General features: G+C 38.1%; 1 protein-coding gene across 1 annotated transcript in view; it reads left to right on the plus strand.

The window, feature by feature from the left end:
* The window catches only part of LOC136875874 (meiosis 1 arrest protein), a 147,754-nt gene that overhangs the window by 109,040 nt on the left and 18,179 nt on the right, over positions 1-20,535 (plus strand). The window contains exons 7-8 of the mRNA XM_067149496.2: positions 2,609-2,720; positions 9,273-9,502. Of these exons, the coding sequence (XP_067005597.2) occupies positions 2,609-2,720; positions 9,273-9,502 (342 nt within the window). The remainder of the gene's footprint in view (positions 1-2,608; positions 2,721-9,272; positions 9,503-20,535) is intronic.

A 20,535-nucleotide genomic window follows, 5' to 3' on the forward strand; every position in this document is an offset into this window, starting at 1 on the left:
GATTCTTTTGCTTCATGACAATGAGCGACATCACATGGCTAATTGAATCAAAGGCCTCATTGCTTCATTGACTGGGAACAATTTGATCATGAGTTGTATTGTCCTGACCTAGCGCCTAGTGACTACCACTTGTTCCAGCACTTGAAAAAGCATTTAGGAGGTCAGCGCCACAACGCTGATGACCTAGAAACAACCATGTTGCAGTGACTGGCACATCAGGTGGCAGATTTTTATGAGGACGGAATTCAGAAGCTGGTTTCACGATATAACAAGTGACTTAATACACTTGGAACTTACATTGAGAAGTAGTTTAAGGTACAGGCTTACATGTAAAAAAATAGTTTAAAAAATTGCATAACTTTGTGGCAGATTGGTACTTACTTAAAAGACTTGCCTCGTGGATCATAATGGGTGTGTAGGAGATAAGAATCTGCACTCAGATGGCCCTCACTTGAACCACAACGGTACGTGTATGTTAGGATGTTTGTTTAGAAGTGTTATAGGGAAGTACATTCACGGGAACGAGGGGGGAGGACTAAGGAGCGGTAATAAGTGTACAGAGAGCTGAAGTCAAGTAACGACATAAAATGTTGTATGTCCGGCGCTCTCTTCTCGCTCAGCCAGCCAGCTGCACGCGCGCCTGTGTATCATTCTGCTAGCTTCGACGCGCAGCCCTCAGTGCGCGTGCCTGACCATCGAGTGTACTATAAATAGGAGCTCCCTGTCTGCTCAATCGCCCACTTGCCCCGGTGTCCAGCTCCAGAATACACCCTACGTCGAGCACGGAGGCTACTCCTCTTGAAAATGTGCTTCGACCAGGTGGACTGAATTTCTGGCAGTACGAGGTTTCACCTCTGGTCACCGCTCCCTTACCTGTTTCCACTGCCTATGTTCCGTAATTCTTTTACAAGCCATTTTCATTCCCTAATTTACGCAAGCTCCCTTAGTTTCGCTAGGTGGAATTTCTTCAATCAATTGAACTTGCTTTTTAGGAATTCAGGCACTTCAACAAACAAGGACTCTCAAAGACATTTATGTTAGTGTGCCAGATAGTTCTCGACTATCAACGTGTCAATTCACAAAGACTATCTTTTCAAGATAGAAGTGTATATAAAGACTGCAAACCTGTACATATTGTATAAGACAGACTTTTCTCAAGATTCAATATTCCTTTTTGCTTCAAAATAAATTTCTGTTATTTGTGTAAATATTATAAAGTGAAGCAAATAAAAGTTGTGTTCTGTAAACTTCAACCTTGGTTACAACATAAAAGTGTTAGTTTTAAACTGTAGAAGTGTTGTAAACAAAGGAATAGAATTAAGTACCAATATAAATGGTCCGTTATTGGACATTATAAATTTTCCAGCTAGCTCATTCTTGGTTGCCAGCGTTTCGCCCTCGTGTGCTAGGGTGGGCTCATCAGTTGGTACCTAGCACACCTACCAATACGCTGGCTAGTGCATACCGTGGAGGCCATCATCTGATGGCCAAGCTGGCATCAATTTCTAGTGATGAGACAAAGTCTCTTAGTGCATTGGCACTGCCGGTGGCTCCAGTTAGCCTACGCAGTGGCCTCCACGGTATGCACTAGCCAGCGTATTGGTAGGTGTGCTAGGTACCAACTGATGAGCCCACCCTAGCACACGAGGGCGAAACGCTGGCAACCAAGAATGAGCTAGCTGGAAAATTTATAATGTCCAATAACGGACCATTTATATTGGTATTATAAATTTGCTCATTCAGGACAAATATTTCAGATTTCAGATTCCCTATGGGAATCAACATCTATATCATAGAATTAAGTAATTTAATAGATATATATTTACCAGATATTGTACCCACCTCATGGCCATGATTTTAAGGCATCAAGTCTATATAGTTTGACACCATGGTAAGCCGGTTTAAGTCCCGTTGAACGAAAAAATTTCACTATTAGAATGTTGTCTGGCAGGGTAGCAGAGATGATGGTATACAATTTCTAATCACTAAATTGTGTGGATTCAATTCCAAACCTCTCGGCAGTGTTCATATGGAGTTGGGGCGTATGATGATGTTGATGGTGATTCATCCATCAGTATCGAGCTGACCCCCGATGCTATTCGACAGGAGTAGGCTATGTGCCGGCACCAGGTTGACATCAGGAAGGGCATCCGGTCATAAAAACTTGCTATGAAGATTTATCTCACTTCACACCTGACCCTGTAGAGAAACGGGACGAGGGTTGGACATACGGATATATATTTACCAGATATTGTAATATGAGTTGAATCCTTGTTGAGAAGTAGTAGGAGTGTTGCTATTGCAATAGTCTGACACACATGAAGCTTAGTCTGAATCCTGACGTTATGATTATTAAAGACCCTTTGTCATAGTCAGCTGAATGCTTTACTACCACATCATAGAAATAGTACAGTAACATCGCAAAGAAAATTGCATACTGAAAGCTTCAGTAGTGATGCTTGGCACTGAGGAAAAGTCATTAATGCTTTAGTTAGAACCACTGAGCTTTGGCTTCTGTATCTTTTTATGAATTTTTTTCATGTGTTCTGGTTTTTTATTCTCACTGTTTCTAAGCTTACAGAAATATCTGTTTTTTTGTTTTTTGCAGTGTTTTAAAGCCCTCTGTAGCTCTTTAAATGAAAATGAACAATATCTTCTTACCAGACTTCAGCCTCAATACCGAATGGATCAGCTTTCAGGGTACTTTATCTTAATTTCTGGTGAGTTCTTAAACATGTTTCCTCTAATTAGTTTTTGAGTCTCTTCAAGAGTTTCTTTCTTTTATAGTTGGGCTAATAATACTGTTGAGGCTAGCGATGCATCACACACACCATAGAAACAGATGTACCTAATACATGTTTTAAAGCTGTTTTTAAAAACATGATAATTTACAAAATTTTGCATAATCTTATGTTCACTAACAACGAATTTCCTTTAATCAGTGAGATACCAACACATTGAATAGCACAGAAAAATAAACTATATGTAGGCCTACTTAGCAACCACAGACTAAATTTGGAATAAAAGCAATACAACATTCATTAAAATCGCAGCTTCATAATACAACCTGCAGAGCTGCAGAACCACCAGGATGAAAGATATACCGGGCGAGTTGGCCGTGCGCGTAGAGGCGCGCGGCTGTGAGCTTGCATCCGGGAGATAGTAGGTTCGAATCCCACTATCGGCAGCCCTGAAGATGGTTTTCCGTGGTTTCCCATTTTCACACCAGGCAAATGCTGGGGCTGTACCTTAATTAAGGCCACGGCCGCTTCCTTCCAACTCCTAGGCCTTTCCTATCCCATCGTCGCCATAAGACCTATCTGTGTCGGTGCGACGTAAAGCCCCTAGCAAAAAAAAAAAGAAAAAAAAGAAAAGAAAGATATTATATACAGCAATTAGCAATCCAATCCTTCATATTGAGTGTTGTTAAGCAAAAGATCAAAACCCATTCAGATAGTGGTGATCTAACAACCATGTTACAATCTGTGAATGACAGAACATCAGGTTGAAAGTATGTGAGAGCACACTGTACTACAGCTTTCTCTGATAGGTGGCTAAGAGTTGTCCATAAGGTTCTGTGTGAACGCCTTGCAGCACAACTGGCCTATTCGCGTATATTGGAGCATTGGAGAAGCTGTGTTGCTGAGTCCATAGAGTTAGTAATTAATACACTAGAGGTAGTACCAGTGCCACCGTCTCCGAGAGAATCACTGCAGCAAGTAAAGCATGTTGATATCTTAGCTGTTAGGCAAAAAGCTCCCTCCGCCGTACTCATCAATGTACTTAGTAACCACAAACTAAATTTGGAATAAAAGCAATACAGCATTCATTCCAGTCACAGCTTCATAATACAACCTGCAGGGCTGAAGAACCACCAGGATGAAAGATATGAAAGAGATGAAAGAACTTTTAAAACTGTGTGGATATTGATATGGCTTTAAATTCTTACGTATCAACATTCTCAGATACTAGAGTATAGTTGTGATTCTTATGTTCAGTAGAAAGGAAGTCCAAATATCTTAAGTACGGGAGAAATGTGTGATAAAAGAGGACGGTGTTCAGTTGTGATTAAGCAACACAAAATCATGTTAAGTCTTCAAACAACGTACTTTAAGATAGGGGTCCGTATATTTCTGTATCTATTGTGCAAATGGCTAGGACTTAAGCATAATTCTGTCCAACAACCGAAAATATTCTCTCTCATACGAAGCAAATGAGCGAGTTATTAGGCCTATAAGTAATCATGAATATGTATCTGCGTAATGGTAGTGAATTCTTCCGAGTTAGGTAGTCATGAAAATGAAAACAAGAACGTTAGTACCATCAGATGATGTTCACTCTCCATTAAGAAAGCCGCTCTCAATGATGTATGCAAGTCTCGGAACCTCTGTAAATATGAGTGTGTCGATACTAGATCAACATTTTTCGATAAGTGGAAGAAAGGCTCTTTTTGAAACATTTTAATTGTTGTTTTTGTACAAGTCAGTTATTTATATTGTCACTGTCCTTCAAAATCAGGGTCTTACAAATTGAGATTTATGTTTACCTGTATTTTTACTGTACATTTTCGGGAACTTCAAACTGATAGGACATGGAATAAAGCGATTCTGCGGGACGGATGAACATGAGCTCAGTTAGCATTTCCCGTATGCAATACGAATTTAGATTTGTCTATTACACTTACTATAATGGACTGGGCGTCATAGAGCAGAACCACCAATATAATTCAGCATGAGCTGCCACTGATTCATTCATATCAGAGTATAATAATCTACAGTACAAATAGCAATCACTCTACTATTGGGCCATTTGATAAAAAACTTAAAAGGTTCCATACATTCCATAGTTTGTTATGTTATACGACAAAGGGACTCTGACCTTGACTGCTTCCTTCCCTTCTCTGTTGCCAATTCAGTTTGTTTTGGCTCTTTCATTAGTTCTGTTGCTTGCTATGTTATGTTATGACGAAGGGGATGAGTAACAGAATGCACGGACTTCGAATGCCTCCTTCCCTTCTCTATTGCCAACTCAGTTCGTTTTGGCTTCCTGAGTATCCTTGTAACTGTCCATGCAGTGGTGATTGTACCTTTATTGCAACATGTTTTCATTAGAATCTATAAATATGACCATATTTATGGCCTAGATTGGTCTGTATAGACTACTTACAGTGAATTAAGGAATTTAATTTGAATCTTCGTTGTCAGTATTGAATATACTGTAATAAAATAAACACAGAGGCTATTTCACATTGTACATGTTTCAAGAGTCGTAATTTTCTTCTTCAGCGAAAATAATATCTTGATTAGATCAATGAGCAATAGGCAGAACACATGATGATGATGATGATGCAGAGAGAGAATGGAGTACAGTAGTTTTGGTTTATTAAAATAGTTTGTTAACATTGTATGTACATTGTCTTCATTTACTTTCACTGAAAACGTCAAAAAACATTTCTTAAACCCTAAAAAATATTTTAATTATTATGCAAAATATTGATTATCCAAAACCACTCCCCCCAATCACCTTTATTCTGGTTAACAGAGGTTCTACTGTACTCCCTTCCCTTCGCGATCCCGTTTATAATCAATTTTCCTATGTACTCCTTTCCCTCTTGCATAAACATCAGTATCCATTGTAATCTGTTGTGCTATTTCCTTATATATTTTACCGTAGTTTGTGTGTAGATATTTCTCTTATATAAGAATATTCTCACTATTTAGGATTACTGTTTGCTTATATCATTGCATCTTATATTATTTCATCACTGATGGACATTCCAGTCAGTATGTTAGTGATGTTACAAGTCATAACCAGTGAGTGCCTAGATAGCAACCATTAGCTGTTGATAGCTGATCATATGCCTATGTCCCCAAAGCTAAGTTTTAAAAAATGCCAAAGAACTGATTGTTAAAGGACTCACAGAAGAAAACAAATTACCAAGCAAGGATAATAATGAAATTACCCAAAAAATGAGAGTAGTAGTAATAGTAGTAGTAGTAACCTAGTTCAAAGAAACTCTGGTAAAGGAATCTGAGGAAGTCTGTGGGGGAAAAAGTGCATCACGAATAGAGATGGAAATAATGCCGTGGTGGAATTTCCGGGTGAAGACAGTGGTAAAAGAAAGAAATATGCTGGAAAGAAAATTAGATCCTGTAAAACAAAAACAAAAGACAGAAAAAAAAGGTAATGGAAGAAATTGGGTAGAAACTGAAGATCGAGCACAGGAATATCGGAACAAGAAGTCGGCTGTAAAACGACTAATCCAAGAAGAAAAGAAAAAGTGCTGGGATGACTCTACTGCCAGGATAGAGGACTGTTAAGGAAATAGAAAGCTACAATATAGAGTAAAAGAAGTAAATATAGAAACATCCTTGCACGGGAAACAAATGATGGTAGTTTGATAAGAACAGAGGCAGGTATCAGAAATGAAATGAAGAGGTACTTCAGCATGTTGTTGAATGGAGACTGAGACAGCACCATCACGAACAATGGAACTGTAGAACAGATGAAATCCAGAGAGACCAACACCATGTGGTTTGAAGTTGAAACAGCACTAAAGAGCAGGCAAAATGGAAAGTTAAACCATCCTGATTGTCACACAATAGACAACATAGCAAAATAAAAATTATCTAGCAATAGAATTATTGTTGTTGTTTGAATCATCAGTCCATAGACTGGTTTGTTGCAGCTATCCCTGCAAGCCTATCCTGTGTTAACCTTTTCATTTCTGCATAACTGCTGCATCCTACATCTGCTCTAATCTGCTTGTCATATTCATACCTTGGTCTACCCCTATCATTCTTACCACCTACATTTCCCTCAAAAACCAAATGAAGAAGTCCTGGGTGTCTTAAGATGTGTCCTATCATTCTATTTCTTCTTCTGGTCAAATTTAGCCAAATCAATCTCCTTTCACCAATTCGATTCAGTATCTTTCCATTCGTGATTCGATCTATCCATCTCTTCTTCAGCATTCTTCTGTAACACCATATTTCAAAAGCTTCTATTCTCTTTCTTTCTGAGCTAGTTATCGTTCATGTTTCACTTCCATACAATGCCACACTCCAGACAAAAGTCTTCAGAAACAGCTTTCTAATCCCTATATCAATGTTCAAAGTGAACAAATTTCTTTTCTTAAGAAAGGCCTTCCTTGCTTGTGCTAGTCTGAATTTTATGTCCATCTTACTTCATCCAATCAAGGACAGGTCGACGTAATATACACAGATTTTTCCAAAGCCTTCGACAAATTAGATCACGGCATTTTAATGAAAAAATTGTCATGCTTTGGTCTGACCCCTCCTTGGTTAAAACTGCTTGCATCTTATCTTAGTGCACGGAAACAATATGTTTACTATCATCAACATGAGTCTTTCACATACAATGTTACTTCTGGTGTACCACAAGGGTCTAACCTTGGCCCTTTATTCTTTATTTTATATATTAATGATTTGCCCACTAGAATTAGGTTTTCTCACTGTTTATTATATGCTGATGATGTCAAACTTTATAAAGAGATAAAAAATGTTGATGATACGTTGAAATTGCAATATGATTTGGATTACTTATACGCATGGAGTATTGAAAACTGTTTGCAACTTAATATAAATAAATGCTGTTTCCTTCAGATTTCAAATAAGAAAAATACATTGAATTATAAATATAAAATTAATAATGAAGAACTTAAAGTTGTCCACTCTGTTAATGACTTAGGGGTAATTGTTACAAGAAATTTATCTTTCAAAGAGCATATTAATACAATGGTTAATGATTCCTATAAGAAATTGGGTTTTATAATTAGAAATTCAAGAGATTTTTCTAACACGTATGCACTCACCTTATTATTCAATAGTATTGTCCGATCAAAACTTGAGTATTCATGTATAATTTGGTCTCCATGTTATAAATCTTACCAAAATCAAATTGAAAGGGTGCAGAAACGCTTTTTAAGATATATTTATTATAAAAAATATAAGATATTCCCCTTTAGAAATTATATTTCATATGAATTTTTGTTGAATGAATTTAAATATGTATCGCTAGCCAGTAGGCGTGTAATAGCCCAACAAATTTATCTCTATAAGATGGTTAATGCATTAATTGACGATAATAGTTCGCTTCACGAGTTATGTTTTAATGTTAGAAAAGGAAATTTAAGATTTCGGCAATTGTTTATTACTCCAGTCTCCAAAACTGTATTTTTTAAGAACTCTCCGTTTATCAATATGTGTGAAACATACAATAACTTAGTTAATAAGTATCATATAGATCTTGACTTTGCTTATGAATATGACACATATGTAAATATATTAAAAGAATTTTTCTCGTCGAAGTGATTTGTTTATATGTATAATATTTACATGATTTTGTTACAATTTTTTGTTTGATTTATTAACAGGCTTCTGTATACGATATATTGTCTCATCCATTTCATACAGAGCATTATCATCTCATTTACAAAGCGTTTTCACATTTTCTTCTTTTTGGTATTTCTATGTTATTTGTTCAAATAATTTGTAAAAGCCACCTATAATTGGAGCGTGTCTCTGTTGGTGGCACATGTATTAAATAAATAAATAAATAAATCACTAGTTATTTTACTACCTAGGTAACAATATTCATCTACTTTCTTTAAGACTTCATTTCCTAATCTAATATTTCCTGCATCACCTGACTTCATTCGACTGCACTCCATTACTTTTGTTTTGGACTTATTTATTTTCATCTTGTACTCCTTACCCAAGACTCTGTGCATACCCTTCAGCAATTTCTCCAGATCTTCTGCAGTCTCAGATAAAATAACAATATCATCAGCAAATCTCAGGGTTTTGATTTCCTCTCCTTGGATTGTGATTCCATTTCCAAATTCCTCTTTGATTTCCTTTATTGCCTGTTCTATATAAACACTGAAAAGGAGGGCACCAAACTGCAACCTTGCCTTACTCCTTTCTGGATTGCTGCATCTTTTTCAAAGCCCTCGATTCTTATCACTGCAGACTGAATTTTTCAGATTGTAGATAATTCTTTGTTCTTGGTATCTGATCCCGATCACCTTCAGAATCTCAAATAGCTTGATCCAATCAACATCATCAAATACCTTTTGTAGATCTACCAATACCATGTATGTGGGCTTGTCCTTCTTTATTCGATCCTCTCAGAATTATTATAATTACAAATTAAATAAAATCTCTCTTAATGTGCAATTTTGTTGAAGTTACCTTTACAACTAAATACTGGAGATATTCATCTAAAGCATATTCTTTGGTTTATTGTAGGTGATAACAGTCTGCTTTTGAAGGCAGTAGCTTCAGCGGAGCTTGTGCTACCTAACCTTGACATGGAGAAAATCTTTTCTTCCCAGGGTGAAGACCTCCCTGACACTGTCTTAGCTGCAGTCAATGGAGCTCTTCATCAGCTCCCAGTGATCAATGAGTACAGTCCTGATGATTATCCCTCAGGATTATACTCTGCACTGGGACGGAACCTGTTTGAAAATTCTTCAACAGTAAGCATGCCTCAGTGAAATGAAAGAATACTATTATAATAGTTGTATAATTATGCATTGTATTGTTTTGCTAAGTATTGTTTATTGAAATATTCAAGGACAAGATTATCATGTTGGAGGAACATCAGAAAGAGTTTTGTTGTAGATAAATTGATAACTTTGGCTTTCCAGCAAGTGAAGTCATCACTGTCTTCTTTTTTTCAGTTTAATTGCAGGTAAATAATTTTCATTAGAATGTATTGTCAATTTCTCATAAATTATAATTATAGAGTTACAGTTTGGCGTAGGGATGTGGCGACCCCATCGCCCAGTGGGAAACCACTGCAATCAGCTACCCGAGTATTGGCGGGAAAACCATAACGTTCGCGGGCTATGGAGGAAATGCCTACTCCCAGTCCTGAACAACTAGGATGAAATAAGGCAAAAAGCCTTCTTCACAATTCATCTTCCATCACCCATCATTCACCATTCATCACCTTGCCAGATCACATCTGGCATTGTAAGCCCTGACTTCGGTCAGAAATGTATCGATCATTGATCAGACAATCAGCCTATTATGATTAGTCTTCTAATGAAATATCCACCGGTTTGGATACACACGATCATCAGATCCAAACAAAGACACCATTCAGATACGGTGGGGTGTCACATGGAAGACCAAGGCGAGTCGGAGCGCCTCTGAGTTTTACCTCCGAGTTTTGTGGGTACACGGTTAAGTGTACCCAATCCGTGCCATGTGAACCCACGACACACCATTATTGAACTACCACTAGCCAACCCGGTGCCTTGTTTTGACAACAACATGCAGACCCATCCGATCAAGAGGAAACTTAAATTTAATAAATCAGGACAGTTCTCATATTTCACTACAATGAACATAAATTCACGAATGAAAGTGGGCAAATTAAAACATCTCACAGACGTCTTAGATCAACATAAGATACTGATAACTGCTCTTCAAGAATTGCGTAATACAGATCAAGACCCCCTTGAGTCAGGGGGATATCGCCTATACAAGGGTCCCCCAGGCGAAAGAGTACTAAAGAGTGTTCCTCAGTTTGGAGTCGGCTTTTTGGTTCATACTAATATCTTAGATTCAATCGAAGATTTTTCTTCCACCTCCCCCCGAACGGCATTGATGACAATCAAAGTAGAGAATAAAACGTACACATTGATAAACGTCCATGCTCCAACGAATGAAAAAAACAGGACCAACAGGGAAGACACAGACAAATTTTGGGAAGAACTAGACCAACTATTATCATCCATTTCTGATAACCATATTAAAATCATGATTGGCGATTTCAATGCTAAAATAGGCCGTGAGAAAAAGTTTCGTAATGTTGTAGGTAAGTGGCCAGCTCATCATCTAACTAACAGGAATGGTCAGAGATTGATAGATCTTTGTATTGATCATGGGCTACTTTTGGAAACCACACGATTCAAACGATGACCACATAAACTGATGACTTGGAAGTGCCCTAATGTTAAATTAGAGGAGTTCCAAATTGATCATGTAGCTATGGATAAGAACTATCATAAGGAAATTTACAATGTGAGGGTCCTCCGTGGAGTGGACATGGATTCAGATCATTATTTGTCCAAAATTAAAATAAAATTAACTCCAAAAAAGAAACACATTCTCTCCAAATGTAATAGGAAGAAAACATATGACCCTAGCTATCTCATTAATAATAAATTATATTATGAACAATCTAAAACCTATCTAAGTGATGATTTGGGAACGGTAATTAACAAGCTAAAAACCATTGCTGAGGAAAACGCTCCCGTTAAAAAGAGGAAAAAACATGCTTGGTGGAATGAGGAGTGCGATGCAGCGATTCAACACCGACACAAGGCATGGTTAATTGATCAACAACGGAAAACAGAACAGTCATGCGAAGAACTTGTTACTGCTAGACAACATACGGCTAAAATCATCCGAAGGGTTAAGAGAAATGATCACACGGAGATGTTACACTCTATTGACGAAGCATTTACTCAACATAATACAAGAGATTACTATAAAACATTTCGGCAATATCAAACAAATTATACTCCCCCAACACTCCTAATGAGCGATACTACTGGAAAACAGGCACATACTAATCAAGATAATGCGGAAACTTTAGCTAGATACTTTGATAACTTACTTAACAGTGAGGAACCTTCAGAATATCTGCAATATGACACACATCCAAAAAATAGGATACCTTTAGAAAAGGTTACACCACCCGTTTATAATGAAGTACAAGCAGCAATTGATTCCCTTAAAAATTATAAAGCACCGGGAGAGAACCAAATCGTCGCAGAGGTATGGAAGAATGCTAATGACCAAACCGTTCAGAATCTACATAAACATCTTATAGATATTTGGAATACTGCTACAATGCCTGAAGAGTGGAATATGGCAATAATTCAACCATTGCATAAAAAGGGCGATAGATCTGATCCAAATAATTATCGGGGAGTATCATTATTGGATATTACATATAAGATTTTATCTAAGATTATCTATAACAGAATACAGGGACATCTTGACTGTGGACTAGGGGAATATCAAGGTGGATTTCATCCAGGAAGAAGCTGCCCTGACGAAATCATTAGTTTAAAATGGATTATGAAACATCATAGATCTAGAAACAAAAATTTAGTTATTACGTTTGTTGATTTTCAAAAGGCGTATGATAGTATACATCGTGAATCACTGTTGAATGTCCTTCAGGAATTTGGTCTACATTCCAAACTTATTAGCCTGATTGGTATGACTCGTAAGAATACTCAATCTAAAGTTAGATTCAGATATGAGTTATCTAAATCATTTGCAATTACAACAGGCCTCTGCCAGGGAGATGGACTTTCGCCATTATTGTTCAATTGTGTATTGGAAAAGGTCATGCGAGAGTGGACTGGGTATGTCCTCCAAAAGTCAAAATTGGAAAAAATATCAAACTAAATTGCTTGGCATTCGCGGATGATCTTGCGATACTGGCAAATGGTTTCGAAGAGGCTAAAGTTCAATTGGAAGAACTTGCAAATGTAGCGAAAAAAGTTGGATTGCAAATTTCGTATGATAAAACAAAAATAATGCCTACTTTCAGAACTTTAAATTCAGAGCTATTATTAAATAATAATAAACGAATTGAAATTGTAAGTACATTTAAATATTTGGGTGAAAATCTCACTTGGAATTGCAATGAAAAACCATCAATAGAGAGCAAAATATATAAACTGAAGCAGGCACAACGGATAACTTGGCCTACATACAAAAAGAAATGTCTTTCGATTAATGCTAAATTTAGGCATTATAACTCTTATTAAACCAGAAGCAACTTATGCTTGTGAAACATTATTTAAACTCAATACTAGATCAACAACAGAACGCTTACAACGAGTTGATCGAAGGATACTCAGGACGATCATAAACAAGAAACATCAGGTGGATGGACAGTGGAGATTGTTGCCGAATGAGGTTATCTATCGGGAAAGTGAGTCCATCACAGACACGATGAGAAAAAGAAGAATTGCCTTTTTTTGTCATATATTTCGACTAAGTGATAACAGAGTTTTAAAACAATTATTTAATTACTTTTGGAATAGTAAATCAAAAAACAATTGGTTTAAAGAAGTTCAAAGTGATTTGGAGGAGTTGAATATTACCATGCAAACCATAGAAAACAGAGGCGAGAAAAGTATTTTGAAGAATAAATGCATCAGGCTTCCTCTGACCACTGTACAGAGGAAACAATATGTTATAACGGATGCAGAGAGGGCAGCCAGGTCAACCAGACTCAAGACTTTTTGGGAGAAGAAAAGGAAGACAAATTTGTTGTAGTCTGATTTAAGTGCTCCAATGTGGGCATAAACTCTGTAAATAAATAATAAATAAATAAATGGAGTTACAGTAAAAACATTGTTCAGATAATTATCTGTTAAATAACATCCTACTAAATAAGTGTGTCATACTACAGTATATCTCTGGTCCCCAGAAACACATCATCATGATGATTATGATGAGGATGATATGATTATCATATCTCCTTATACAGTTATAGCTGGGTCAGGGAAAATACTGATGGTGTTCAGGTAAACTGGCTTAACCCTAGTTTTTTTTATTTTTTCCCTCGTCATGTGTTACCTTTTTCTTAGGTTTCATCATTACATGTATTAAGGGAATCTTTTGAAGTAGCTGTAACATCACTGCCATAAATCAGCAGATAATTGAAATTTGAAGTAACTCTCAAAGCATTAAATGTTACATCCAGGTGATATGACAACTCTCACTAGAATTACTCTTATCCCATATTACAACCAAACGTTGATTAGTTGAATTGTCTTAAGCAACAAGTCACTGCTTTGAAATGAATAGTCCCTCCTAAATACCTTGGATATAGCCAACAAACAAAAAAACAATGCAGTACACACTAATAACAGAACAGGCCTCAGCATACCAATATCTGTCACCAGGGTAGGAAAATGCCATCAAATAAGACATCACAAGAGAACAAAGAACAGGTGGTAAAATTCATTACAAAGCTGCCAGCAGTGCCTTCACACTACTGTCAAGACAGTATGCAAAAGAAAAATCTGCCTATAGAATTTAAAATTTAAGTAATGTATTTTGACTGTACATGGAATGCAATATTTTTCTGTCAAAAAAGAATCTTCAAGGACATTTTTGAAAATAATTTAATGTAGATATACATGTACCTAAAAAGAAAAAATAATGTGCCTTATGTCAGAATTTAAAGTAAATTGCAGGGATAAAAATGGAACAATTGAAGAAGAATTCAAGAAACATTGCAAAGAAAAATGGGTTACAAAAGAAGCTTTTCTGAAAGACCAGTATTGTGGGAAACAATGTAAATCATTCTTGTATGTGTCTTTTGACTTGCAAATGGTCCTGAATATACCACACAGCAACAACACACAGATGGAAGTTAACAGAGTACTGAAGGCATTGCATGTGAAACACCTGCCAATCTCTACTGCAAAACATAAGGATTTGGTGGACCTGTGCAACAAAAACATCATACCTGTCACCTACAATAGGGAATTCACATGACTGAGGTGGCTGATTGCAGTTCCACCTGTACTAATGAACACTGACAGGGAAGACAAAGAACAGCCAATCTAATTTAAAACAAATGCGAAAGCTCTATACATTGTTTGTGTTACACAGTGTAATCATTTTTTAATTTGGAACAGTTATGTAAGATGAAATGTCTTACTGTTCTTATGGGGAAGCGTCCTGCTCCATGGCTGAATGGTTAGCGTGCTGTTCTTGGGTCATAGGGGTCCCGGATTTGATTCCCGGCAGGGTCAGGAATTTTAACCATAATTGGTTAATTTCGCTGGCACGGGGGCTGGGTGTATGTGTCGTCTTCATCATTATTTCATCCTCATCACGACGTGCAGGTCGCCTACGGGAGTCAAATCAAAAGACCTGCATCTGGTGAGCCGAACTTGTCCTCGGACATTCCCGGCACTAAAAGCCATACGCCATTTCATTTTTTTATGGGGAAGCTCTATGAAATACAAAATATCATACAATCTGCCACTGTTCAAGTGTCAAGGAACTCAGGCTTCACAGTCTTCGAGGAGGTTGACGGTCTCTCTGTTACATGTAACACCCGTTGAATAATTGACATGAAAGTCTTCAAAGACCACTGAAAGGGCTTTATAATAGATCCGAAGATCAGATTTGAAATGTGAGAAATACAACCTAATGAGGTTCATAGGGAAAAGAAAGCAACATATGAACCAACCATCCAATTCTATCAATAAGAATACCAATTGGATGATAACATAGTCATCGGATTATGGTTGGTGTTAGAGGAACCATTCCTCTCTTTCTCGTTGAGTATTGCAAATATATATGGGTTCCGTGGTTCAAATCCCAGTCACTCCATGTAAGATTTGTGCTGGACAAAGCGGAGGTGGGACAGGTTTTTCTCCAGGTACTCCAGTTTTCCCTGTCATCTTAAATTCCAGCAACACTCTCCAATATCATTTCATTTCATCTGTTATTCATTAATCATTGCCCCAGCGGAGTGCGACAGGCTTTGGCAGCTGGCACATTCCTATCCTTGCCACTAGATAGGGGCTTCATTCATTCCATTCCTGACCCAGTCGAAGGACAGGAAACAGGCTGTGGATTTTCATTTTCACTGCAAATATACACAAACCTCAAAAAAACTATTTAATTTAATTTCCGGGTTGAACCGTGTTGTACTTGTACACATATCACGTACAGTTTGCCGACGTTTCGAATACATTGCAGTATTCTTTGTCAAGGCGACTGAAATACCCCTACTCGATCCAAGGTAATCAGTCTCCCAGGCAGAAATTACACTACTAGAGTGGCCTTGATCTTGGCCTTTTATATCCTAGCCTTTCTGGCTGACGTAAGCCCTAGCTGTCTCGCGAGACTTCTGGAAAGTATATGTCACAGCCAGGTAGTGGGGGCTTGCCCGCGCTGTTATGTAATGGGGTTGCGGCCCGTGTGTTTATGTTGTGGTCTGTATGTCTTAAACTATGAATGATAGGCATCCAAGAATTACTGATTTTGTATCCTTCTTGTAAATTTATGTTGTTCGGATGTTTCTTGATTTCGATAGCCTCGCGGATTTTCCTTTCCATATTCCAAGGGATAGCTGCTAGGATCTTGGTCTTGTGAAATGATATTCCGTGCCTAGTTTCGTAGGAATGCTTGGCTACTGCTGAAATATCTGTGTTTTGGTTCTTGGTGTGACGGATATGTTCTTTTAGGCAGGTGGAGATCAGACGTTATGTAGGTGAGACAAAACGTCTGATCTCCATCCGCCTAAAATAACATATCCGTCACACCAAGAACCAAAACACAGATATTTCAGCAGTAGCCAAGCATTCCTACGAAACTAGGCACGGAATATCATTTCACAAGACCAAGATCCTAGCAGCTATCCCTTGGAATATGGAAAGGAAAATCCGCAAGGCTATCGAAATCAAGAAACATCCGAACAACATAAATTTACAAGAAGGATACAAAATCAGTAATTCTTGGATGCCTATCATTCATAGTTTAAGACATACAGACCACAACATAAACACACGGGCCGCAACCCCATTACATAACAGCGCGGGCAAGCCCCCACTACCTGGCTGTGACATATACTTTCCAAAAGTCTCGTGAGACAGCCAGGACTTACGCCAGCCAGAAAGACTAGGATATAAAAGGCCAAGATCAAGGCCACTCTAGTAGTGTAATTTCTGCCTGGGAGACTGATTACCTCGGATCGAGTAGGGGTATTTCAGTCGCCTTGACAAAGAATACTGCAATGTATACGAAACGTCGGCAAACTGTACGTGATATGCATACAAGTACAACACGGTTCAACCCGGAAATTAAATTAAATAATTCTTCACACCGTGGAAGCTTCACTTCTAAGATACCTCAAAAAAAAACGTTCTGCACCAATTGTATTTTTTGAAGGATGTTCGCTCTTTGTTGCATGACGAACAGACATACAAATGACATGTAATGCTGTCTGTTAGTGGACGTTGAGGTAATACATGCAGTCTCAGAACAATCCAGAAGAGTGCACTGTTACTGTCACCTGTGGACACAACTTGACAAGAGCACATTCATGTCCTGTGCAGTACGCAAATGTGCCTTGACAAGCAATTACCACTCTTGACTGTACACGCATAATGACACTGCATCAGCAGGGCCTCTCTGTGAGTGCTATTGCCAGCCTAGTTGGTGTACACCATGGCGACATTGTCAGAACATACATGCTATCGTGTGACACAAAATGTTGAAGATCGTCCTCGTAGTGGTCGTCCGCGGTCTTCAACAGCAGCTGACAACCATTACTTGCAAATCTTAGCTTGAAAGAACCCGGCATACACCACAACAGAACTGTGTAATGCCTTACGGCAGGCAACCGGTAGGGATGTGTCTGTCCCAGTGGGGACACGTTTTTAGCCTTTCTCTCCAAACATTTTTGGCCTAGGTGACTCACCTTTGAAATTTGTATCACCTTGGAATTTTATCCCAATTCTGTTTTAATTTTATTTCCTGTGCGACTTATGTCGCTAAATTTAATTGCATCTTCTCCACCCGCGGTTATACTCCATCATCCATATACGAGGTATTCTGCTCCTATCCTTGTTATTTTCTGGTCCAGTGTTTGACCAATATCTAGAGCAAGTCTATCTCCCGCAGCTCATTCGCTATCCAGCTAAGTTCGGCTTCGCGTAGCTTATTGGCGTGAGGCCAGTTCATTGTCGTCCATCATGGATGTTGGATGTGTTTTGCGTTGGCTCATTGCTAGAGCATCAAAATACCACAGCATGCCTGGGTAATTCATAAAGTATGGGGGCTTATGCCCTCAAAAGTTGTATATGATTCTTCCGGGAGTGGACGTCCGCAACTTACATACTAATTTTATTCATTTGGAAAGTTGTGAGTATAAGATCCCGGCTGACGCCATACATTAGCTTATGTGCAAGGACCAAAAGTAAGTTATGTTTTTCTAGATAATTGTATGTTCTTTTCTCCTGTTCCTGGATTGCCTCGCCTCAAAGCTTGATTAAATTTGTGGATATTATTCCATCCTACGAATAACAATTCTGATTGCTCTTCTTCCGAATGAACTTGGAAATTTTGTAAAGTGAAAAGTACTTGGCTTACTGACTGCACCTTTTCAAACTCTGTACCGCAGGAAGAACTCTATCAAAACCTGTTTATCTCTCTGCATTTTTCTGCGAGAAATAACTTCATTGTAAATCTTAACTATTTTTCAGATCATGTAAAAGATATGTTGTTAATAAGAAATGACATAATTTTACTAGCGCGTAGTCGTCTGCTGTAAAAATTGAGACCACGCGATTTTCTCAGGAAACCCAAATCTTCTTATTCTTTTTATTTCCATTCTCTAGTTCTCCTTTTCAGAATGCAATATATATATATTTTTTAAATTATGAGTCTTGCTCTTGTTGGTTGTTTCTATGGCAACCGTTGTCCATGGTGATGAGTTGTTGGCATGATGTTGATGATGATTATTAAAAAAAAAAAAAAAAGAGAGATTGATGTGATAATTTGGCCGTGGCCTGAAGTTTGAGCTGTTGCTCTTTCCCTTTCATTTATTATTTTATTGGAATGCATTCGCTCTGTATTAATGATATATGTAATTGTGTTGATTTGGGTGTGGTTCTTGTGTTGATGTGTTTAAACCCTATATCTTTGGGGTTTGATGATTAATTTTGCACGGGTTGTCCCCCAAATTTGGAGGTTCCTGGTATCTTTAGTGAAGCGCGGTGAATTTTAGGTCATGTTGGTGACCTGTTTAAAGCTGACCTTTGTGTTTCTTCTGGTTTTGAACTAGTACTCGGTCCACTTTCTTTTACTTTTCCTGGAGTCCCCTTGAGTTCTGGTTTCTTCGAGAGAATCCGTGGCCTCTCATTATTAAGTCCGATAATTAATTAAAGAGGAAGAAATCCTGTAATATTTTGAAATTAATGTGCTGGAAAAACTGTTATTTTAGGGGCTTCTGCCAGGAGATAATTTTTCTCATTAATTATTTTATTCTTTAATGTTAATTTTAGTTTTTAATTTAGAGGGCGTCGCTCATCTCAGTGGAAAATGTTTTGACTTAATCCAGTCTTATTTTATTTAATTGATTTCTATCTTTTAAATTTAATTTGTCTTAAACGGTGCACCGTAAGTTTTAAAGAGGGGAAAAAAGTATTCTTGCAAATAATTGTAAAGTTCTTGCAAATGAATTATTAATTAAATTTTAATTGTTTAGAGAAAGAAATTTTGGTGTTTTTCTTTCAAAACTTCATTCATTTTATATCATGCCTATACTTAATTTTGGATCCAACTATTCTCTGTGTTATGGGCCATTGGCTAACTAGTTGGTGAGTATTTACTGACAATTTTGATGGTCAGTTTTTAAGGTTTCTGTCAACTTTGTTCTTTGTTTACTTGTACCAGTAATCGCCGGTCTGGCCGGTATAGTGTCAATGCAGACAATCAGAAATCATCTCCATAGGGACCAACAGCACCCAAGAGTTCCTTGGCAAGCACCAGCACATACACCCCAACACCGTGGCGCCAGGTACAGATGGCAAAAGAACTCTTGAACTGGACTTCGGAAAAATGGCAGCGGGTCCTCTTCACGGATGAGTGCCAAATATGTCTGACGCTGAATAATCGTCAGAGCAGGGCTTGGAGAGAACGAGGTAATGCCAGGCATGTCCTGTACGCCATCCCACATGCCCATCAGGGAAACCGATTCATCATGTTTTGGAGGGGCATTATGTATGGATGTCAGACACAACTCGTGGAGGGCAATATGACTGGTACACAATGTCAGAACAGAATCCTCAGGCACATTGATCAACTGTACCGACAATATTTCGACGACAGATTCGTTCGGAAAGATGACAGAGCGTGCTCACACCACTTTGGTCTTGTGAACCTCTTCCTCAAGGAGGCCCACGTCCATTGGATGGATTTTCATGTGGTGTCTCCAGATATGAGTCCCATTGAACATGTCCGGTATGCTGAAACAGGCAGTGCGACGATGAATGAATCCATCTCTCACCCTGGCCGACCTCCAGAGAGCTACTGTCCAAGAGCGGGACAGGATGGACCAGGACAGCCTCAACCGCATTGTGGGCAGTGTGCCCAGCGTGCCACGATGGGTCTGATCGTGCTTCACTGCATGGAATGGAGCTAACACCATACTGAAAGGCAGAATCAGATTCCCATGTTCGATAGGCGGATGCACGTTGCCAAAGAATAGAGTTTGCTATTGGTTTTTTTTTTTTTTTTTTTTTTTTTTTTAAGTGTGTATTTCAAATGCTCAAGTCATTTATAAAGCAAACACTCTCAACTCAACCCTGAATCTACATTCTATCAAAATTGTGTGAAAATGCTGTCCTTGGATCTCATGAAGGAACATTTGGCATCGAGAAGTAAAATACTAAATCCATTAGCAAATCTTCAAAATCGTGTTCAGTGGCTTTCTTGAAAATCTGAG

This window comes from Anabrus simplex, chromosome 6 (assembly GCF_040414725.1).
Source record: "Anabrus simplex isolate iqAnaSimp1 chromosome 6, ASM4041472v1, whole genome shotgun sequence".
NCBI classification, from domain to species: domain Eukaryota; kingdom Metazoa; phylum Arthropoda; class Insecta; order Orthoptera; family Tettigoniidae; genus Anabrus; species Anabrus simplex.